This window comes from Seriola lalandi, unplaced genomic scaffold (assembly GCF_002814215.2).
Source record: "Seriola lalandi dorsalis isolate HSWRI2012SDOR001 ecotype SW California unplaced genomic scaffold, Sedor1 jcf7180002054630, whole genome shotgun sequence".
Lineage (NCBI taxonomy): Eukaryota > Metazoa > Chordata > Actinopteri > Carangiformes > Carangidae > Seriola > Seriola lalandi.
The window spans coordinates 688,460-696,999 of NW_019525183.1; the positions used below are offsets into that span (position 1 = coordinate 688,460).

General features: G+C 39.9%; 1 protein-coding gene across 4 annotated transcripts in view; it reads left to right on the forward strand.

Moving 5' to 3' along the window:
• The first annotated feature begins 3,659 nt into the window (after positions 1–3,659).
• LOC111665294 (voltage-dependent L-type calcium channel subunit beta-4-like) overlaps positions 3,660–8,540 on the forward strand; it is a 23,536-nt gene continuing 18,655 nt past the window's right edge. For 2 of the 4 annotated variants that reach the window (XM_023420241.2, XM_023420242.2), the window contains exon 1: positions 7,832–8,311. In XM_023420241.2, the coding sequence (XP_023276009.1) occupies positions 8,267–8,311 (45 nt within the window). In that variant the 5' untranslated portion in view covers positions 7,832–8,266. Of the gene's footprint in view, positions 3,907–5,296; positions 5,381–7,831; positions 8,312–8,540 lie in introns of those variants that run through there. The other 2 variants (XM_023420239.2, XM_023420238.2) reach the window with 2 other exon arrangements.

The following is an 8,540-nucleotide window of genomic DNA, read 5'->3' on the forward strand; positions in this document are numbered from 1 at the left end:
GATCGAGGCTATAATCCTGTTTGTGTTTCCCATTAACACTGGACAGGTGGTTGTGCAGTGTGCTGAGCCTGATCACTGCAATAACAGCCCTGAAGTGGAAAAAGCCACACCTCACTGCCACATTCTTGCATGATTAAAACACTATTTAATACACAACATCTGTAACTCATGTGCATGTGTGTCTCGGTTGTACTTGACACATTGCATGCTGGGATAGACTTGAATAGAAACGTACAGAAATTGGACAAATTGTTTTAATGAGTGCAGGCAATTGACTTTAATGTTTTAATATCTGTTTTATTCCATGTGATTGGATGACCTCACATTTTTAATAATAGACCAGTGTCGACCCAACCACTGCCAAATGTTTTAAACCACTGACTTCTCACATCATTGCTCTGAACAGGCTGCACTCTAGTGTTTATTGTTCATAGTCCGATGAGCAGCACTACTCTGCTGTCTGAGAATTTAATCTGCTGGTAAAACCACTGGGACACCAAAATAGACGACCGTCGTGTACTCTGTATGCTCCGTGTTTATTTATTTATTTTTTCATTGGAATTTTAGCAACTGGAAGAAAAAAAAAAAAAAAAAACTGGAGCAAAAGTCCATAAATATTACACAGAATATAGAAGATGCACTCGTGTTCATGAAAATGGGTTCATTCATTGTCTACTTGCACACTTACTTAGCACCTTATTTTATTATTTACAGTTTTTGAAGTGTAAAGTTTTATATTTAAAAAGCTGTTATGTACAGTTTTTTTATTTTCTTGTAATTCCTTTTAATTCCAAGTAGACTTTTTCAGTCATCTCATAAAAAAAAATTGTAATATCCTAACAGCTGTAACTGTTCCCAACCATAACCATCTGCCTGACAGGTCAAACTCAGGGCAACAAAATCTAATCTTCACTTTCAAATTTTACCCCTGGATCTTTTGGGGATGTGCTTTCTAACCTAATTCATAATTCCAACCATAGGCCTCATACCTAAACATAACACTGAGCCATAACACGTAACTACTTAGTCAAAAAACTATTTGGAAATATTATTTTCCACCCATTTATTCTGGTTTGTTTTGTACAGTTGACAGAAACTTTGGCTTGAAGTTAACCTCCTACAACACTGACCAGTCAAAACCAGAGCAAAACAGCTTAATCCTCCCACTTTAAACTCAGTTAATCCACCACATTCACTTGTTTGATCAAAGTGTGTCTGAACATGTGAAGACATAAGTCCATGAAACAAAGTGGGTCTTTCTCATTTGTTTGATGGGCGACACAAAAGTGCTCAGACACATACGGAGAGCTGTTACACTGAAATTTGTCCTCTGTATGAGCTACAAACAAAATGTCTGTTTGCTTTCCGTATCCGTGCCAGTGGAGCAGGATGTTTTCATCCATGAGGCTGTCTAAAGGGAATCGTGCAGTGTCAGGAAACAAAGTGGGTTTATATGTGGACTATTCCTCTGGGTATACAGGTTTAACAGACTACATGAAGGAAGACATGGCTATCTAAAGCATAGTGACTAAGATATTTTGAGGCAGTCGATATAACTGCTTTATCAGACAGGTGAGCGTTGAGACACTCCGGTACCTTGCAGAAAAAGCACGGACCACTCATCGACTTAGATGTCTGACTAAGTAGTGGAGATGTATCAGGAGCGGCGTGTCCTTTGGTTATTTTTGTCCACTTGAAGGGTCGAAAGAAGAAAAGCCATAGCAACACATTGCTCCTGTAAGCAGTAAAACTTCACAAGACAGATGTAAAACGTGCCTGTATCTGTTCTTCTGCACGGCATGGACACAATTTTCTGAACCACCAACACATCAAGTGGTGTTATTGATTTTTTTAACTTTTAAAGAAAGAAAGAAAGAACTTTCCACATCTCTGAGGTTGTGTGGAAATGAGTCTGATGCAAACATCATGATGCCTTAATGACATAATTGGAAGGGCCATCAATTATGGTTAAATGATGTCATCTAAATCAGTGACTATCCTGCATTCCTACACAATAAAGGTTAAAGTTTCAACCCCAAGCAAGATGAAATTAACATGAACACGTCAAGTAAAGGCTACATGTGTAAAATGTTATGGAGATTAAACCTGTCTGGTCATCAGTAGCATCCTCTGATGTGGCTGGATGTTGAAGGTAGAAATCTGCTGCTTTTCTGTGTCATTTCAGGTATTTGTGGTACAATATCACCCTCTAGTGCCCAAGCAGTGAAAACACACCTCACTCTGCTCTGCACACACCAGTGGCTCCAAAAACTAGCTGTGATGCTTTTTTTTTTTCTCCCCTTGTTGCCTTTATTTTGATAATGCTGACATCTGCTGGACAAAGGGAGAAAAGATATTCCTGAGAGGAAGAACAAGCTGCACAAGCTGCATAATTAACATTATCTACTAAAATACTTCTAATTTACCTCTAATTTCCAGTACTTTTTCAAAATGTTGCAAACAATTTTGTATATTTTAGTCAAAGAAGCAACATAATTCTCCAAAATGAACAAAAAGAGAGAGGATGCAGATGAAGTCTGTTTCACAATCTGCACACAGAAATGTCATCAAATGGAAACTTTACCTGTGATCTCAACACTAAAGAAAATAAATGGCTTGAACACAATGTTCAGATATAAACCAAAAGCTTGTTGGAAGTGCTTTGGCCGCATGAAACAACAGTATGTCTGGGGAGTAAAAAAGCCTTTGAAGAAAGCTTTGGCAATCGTTAAGCATGGGAGTGAATTATTATATTATTATATTTTGTATGTCAGCCAGTGGCACAAGAAAAACTGTGCAGGTAGAGGAAAGAAAACTTACCTTAAAATCAACCATGGACTACACATCTAATGAAAGAGTAAGATTTTGCAGAGGCTTTCACAGTCCCCTCAAAACATGCATGACCTATTTATTTGCCTACTTTCTGAACTAGCAGAATTCAAGGTTGTAGAGATGGGGAAAAAACATGACGCATAATTCAAGATGGCTTCATAAAACTGACCTCTGCAGGGGGGGCCCAATATCATGCCAACTTACTGGTATTTTTATTATTTCAGGACTGGTTCAGGTGAGCTGTCCTGGACCTCAGCCAAAGGATTGTTCTGTAATATAGACACATACTAGTAATAAGTACACGTTTGTATATATATATAGAATTATTTATATTGGCTATATTGCGTAGTGTTGGGTGTAATGATTGAAATCTGTGTGTATTTTTGGATCCATGATTGAATTTAGTATGTATGACATTTTAGTAGTTTTTAACTGCAAATGGAAATGATTTAGTAGCTAGATCTGGTAAATTTTTTATTTTGCGTCTCCTTGTATCTCTTTATGGTCATTATGAACCTGTGTGTGGTCGTTTTGTGTGTCTGATATGTAGGTGTGATCTGATATACTATATATATATGTATGTGTGTGTGTGTTATTTAAATTGTAAAATAGCAATTAAGTTCTTCTTATTTCCTAATTGAGCCTAAAATAGTTCCTTTTTGTGTTTAAAATAGTTACCTCGTGCCTCTTTAAGAAAGTTATGCTACTCTTCAGGATAAATTAAGCCCCCGCCCACCCCTCCCGGTTTCTAAAATAGTTCCGTCCATCATTCAGGTGCACCTGGCTTTGAGTGGCGCAAGCGGCGGCAGTGTGCATGACAACCGTCCCAGCGCGCGCAGCAGGAACAAGCTGAACACCTGTCCCGAGGTGGACAGTTGAGGAAAGCAGCGAGAAGCGAGCGTTCATGTTCTGTTGTGTGGCGTGAAGCTGGAGCACGCAGCCCGGAACCCGCCACCCCTGCGCTGGGCTGGACCGGAGCAGCCAGCCCTCTGGACCGATGTCCTGGCCGAGATGTCCCGACACATCTACATACGGAACAAGATTGGCGAGGGCATCCAGGCGCCCATCTTTCAGGTCGGTCATTTCTACCTGAGCTTCAAACCTGCTTTACTTCAATATACGACAGTTTCCTTGTTTATGGGATACATACAAATACTTTAAAACCTTCAACCAACAATATTCACTATTGTACCTGTTATGTTACATTCAAATATCAGGGAGGTTGGGAATGGCTGACAGGCTTTTTTTAAAATTAAGACAGAGAGAAAGTCTTGGTAGAAATTTAAATTGCACCAACATTAATTCAAAAGTTAATGCCATGACGCACTTTGAAAACTTGCCTTGACTGTTAGCACTGGTTTCACATAAAAACAAAGACAAATAGTCATAAATTCTACTGTGAAATAGCCATCTACTGTAATAATAATATTGGACACATATGACCTAAAAGTAAAATTAATGAAGTGCTTGGTGCAAGTTCTTTATGTACATGGTACAGCATTACATATGGCAGATGGAGAAAGTGATATAAACTCTCTCTGAGTCAAGAAATTACATCAAATATTAATAAAAACATTTCTTGTCATACAACCTTTAGTTCAACCTGATGATTTAAATGTCATACTGTAACCATGTTGTCCTGTTAATCCCTGTAAAGTTTCATGTAATAATAATAATAATATCTAATGTCATCTTGCTGAGATTCTTTCACTTATCAGGTAATTGTACACACAAGGCACCATGGTGGGCTTCGCTGAGGAATATCACATTTAAACACTGGCATTTTATTAAAGTCAAAAGATGCAAACAAAACAGAATAATCAAGTACTTTCTTTAAGGACTTAATTGTTGTTAAGGTGTAATAATGTAAGAGCTTCTGCCAAAAATCTGCAGTGTTTGACTCCCGATAGTCTGTCTATAAAGATAAGTGAATGTATGAGCCCCTGTTAGGTGGCTGATAATTTATGTTTCTTCAGCTTAATTGATCATTGCTATTAATAGCAGGATATTCATAGACTCTATCCTTCATATCTCTTCTTGGGTTTTGGCCGTTAGCTTGAATTGAGAGACATGGAGAGAAGGAGACAGAAGAGAGATGGTGACCCAGATTAATGGCCCTGTTTTATGAATTCAGGGAAGTAGGCTCTGACGTTTTAACGGTGACATTGTCATTAACTCTGGAGACTTGAACAGAAATGGGGCAAATCACTGGCAGATAATTAATTTAGCTCCCTGGGGAGGGCCACTGCTGGTATATTTGGACTTTCAGAAAAGAAAAAGAAAAAGTCAGGTGGTAAGGAAAAAATAAGTAGGCAAGGCACACACACAATGCAAAAACATACAGCATAAGCAAGATTAGTTGTGTTATATGTGTCATATGGGTGCTGTGGCATTTTTTTATCTACAAGTTTTGTAGATAAAAAAAAGTTTTCCTGCTGGTTGAGATGTTGTTTTTCTCACGCAGGTGAACCGAGGGACTTATTCGAGGAGGAGCCGACTCAAGAGGTCAGATGGCAGCACAACCTCCACCAGCTTCATCCTCAGACAGGTAGTGCACTGCAAAGAAAAGCCTGGGATGTAAGAGCAATGACTGTGCCATTTCTGGATTGGAGTGATTTTTCCAGTTTAGAAAAGTCAGATAATTTGGCACATTTACTTTCAGGATCACTGCTTGTTGTATCTCAATGGTTTTTCTCCTGAAATGGGGACGTTATTCATGACACCACAGTAATGCTGGGGGTCCTGAAAGCGTTTTCCACAGTTTGGCTGATAACTTCATGGAGAAGAGGATACGACCTGCTTGAAAACACTAGTATACTGATAATCAAACAATGTTTTGGTGAGCCTGTTTTGCACTTGTTTGTATCACATCTTCTACCAGCACATAACAGGCACAGGAGCGACACGATGCACGCGGCTGTCGACTGCAGAGGGCAGTAATTCACTGCGAACAGAAGGTTGCAGTGCACCGATAAGAGAGGAGACAAAGAAGACTGAAAGCTAATTTAAACACATTCAATTTTTTATTACATAAAGCATGATTTTTTTTCCCAGAAAAAAAAAAGACTCACTGTTTAACAGAGGATAAGATATATTGCATATTTTCCTCATAAGTTAGATGATATTGTGACTAAAGCCAAATATGCAGCATTAGAAGTGAATATTAATAGGTTTTAATTAGAAAAACATGCAATTAAGACACCCCCTGAAATACTATTCCTTTTCTAGCACCCAACAGGAAACATATGCATAACATCCATATGTGACTGCAAATTGTCGTGTGTTGGATGGAGAAAAAAAAACATAATTACATGTGTTATAGGGTCAGCTTTTATTATTTCCTTCCCATAATAAATGACAAAAGCCAAGTGGCAGCACAGGTGTCTGTCAGAGAACAAATTAGATTTTAGAAGCATTTATTTATTTTGCAATACCCTCCATATTAATCTTCACTTCTCAGCTCACATGCAGACTGCCCCCCTCTCTCTGCAAGTTGCCCCTGGCATGACGTGGAGTACTACATATCATCAAGTGCCAAGCAGAATATGTCGGCTTCGGCAACGTGTAGGCAGCAGACAGAGTGTGTAGTGTTTCTGACGTAAGTTACAGCTGTGTTACGTAACTTTATTTGTAACTTAATATAGAGGATAAGTTGTTTTTGTCAACATAAGTGGAGACAATGGCTGTGTATTGCAAATAGGTCTGTTAAGATTGGACACAGTCACATTGTTGAACCGTATTGAAGTGTCACAGGCCTAACTTATCAAAACATCAGTAAGTAAGGGTGCCCACTAAACCCTGACACCTACAGTAGGCATGTTTCTGCCTGTTGTTTAAGTGCAGGTTTTAAAGAGTTTCTATGCAGAGGTTTGAATAGGTTTCACAGGTTTTAGCGAACATTTCTAACAGGTTTTCAAAACACAAGGGTTTTGAAGAGTTCCTTTGAGTTTGAGTACTTTGAGCAAGTTGTACCAGGTGCTAATGGATGTCAGTGGGTTTTGGGACGGTCTAGAGGAGGTACTGTATAAGTGGTTGCTGTGGCTGCCTGTTTGATGGTGCTGTATATTTGCTTGACGTTTGTAATTGTACTTATTTGGACAGAGGCTCATCATTTAGTAAGACTCTGAACTGGACCTCAACATGAGCACTCACTGTTCATTACAGTACATCCTGTCTCTTATTTACAGCTGTGACATTATGGCTTCTGAGGTAAAGAAAGTGCTATTTTCCCCTCGCTGCTTATCATATTTTATATCATCATTTATCAAACCTTCTCCTAAATTATTGTTGTTATTTTTTCGTCACGTCAGGATTAATAAATGGCCAAATTTCAAAATTACATATATTCTGTCATCGACTGAAATCACACAATTTCAGAAAGTGCCTATTTGAGATTTTATGCTGTGATAAAAAAGACTGACTGACCCTCTCATTCATTTGGATGTAAGAAGTGTAAAGCTGAAATGATTAACCAATTAAAAGTTTAGTCGATCATCACAAAAACAATTGGCAGGTGAGGTGCATTGTGGGGATCTTGGACTTTCTAAAATCCTAGATGTTCCTAAAACACACCAAAGCATGATATGCCTGTCTTTTTCTTTTTTTTTCAGATTTTTACTGTAGTATAGATATGTCACTCATGATTTGATTCCCGAGAGGAAATACACTGCCATTCCTTTAAATACATGGATCAAATGTATAAATTCATAAGACCTCCTTTTATTATCAGAGCCAGATTAAATCTATTTTTCTGCCCTCTAGAGAATAAATAAGCAGAGAGAGGATGAGAGGTAACAGGGAAATGGAGGATGCTGCTCCCCTCTTACTCCTCCATCCCCCTCCCCCGATTCCCCGCTACCTCCCGCACAAAAAAAAAAAAAAAAAATCAAGGAGAGCGCTCATCCAAGCTGAGTGGACAGCCAGCCAGCCAATCAGCTCCTTGCACATTGGCTCTGTCATCAGGCTTGGATATTGAGGAAGGATCCACTGCTCCGCTGCTGCTGCTGCTGCTGCTGCTGCCGCCTCTGCTGCTCTCGCTGTGTATATGTATATGTGAGTGTCTGTGTGGGCGTGTGTGTGTGTGTGTGTGTGTGTGTGCGCGCGCGTGGAAGCCTGATGAAATGAAATGCCAGGATTGGGCTACCTCCAGGGAGAGCCTCTCCATCCTATAATGTGAGCCAGCCAGCAGCACTGTGGGATCAGGGAGAAGCTGCATCCATCAAGTGACGGGCCTCCGGAGGACCAGGCGTGATCCAACGGGAGGGGAGATATTTTTTTTAAATTATTGTTCTCTGCTGAGGAGAGAAGGGATTGTCGTCATCCCCCCATCCATCCTTTTTTTTTTCTCTGTGGTGCCCCCTCCTGCCTCCTCCGCCTCCACTCTCATTTTTCCCCCTCATTCTTCTAGAGGCACTCGTTGGAATATCAAACCTCCATGTATGACAATTTGTACCTGCATGGATTTGAAGACTCGGAGGCGGTGAGTGTTTGGATGTGTGCGCGTGAATCTGCTTTTGTTCTCTCTTGCTGTGTGTTTATTGATGGAAGTAGCTCAGCTGTGCACACACACACACACACACACACACACACCAACACACATAAGAGGCCTTTGATGGGTTAGCCAACAGTACACTGTAGCGTGATCGTGGGCTATGCTTGGCTGGAAGGGGGTTGGGTGGGTGGGTGTTGGTGTGTGTGTGTGTGTGTGT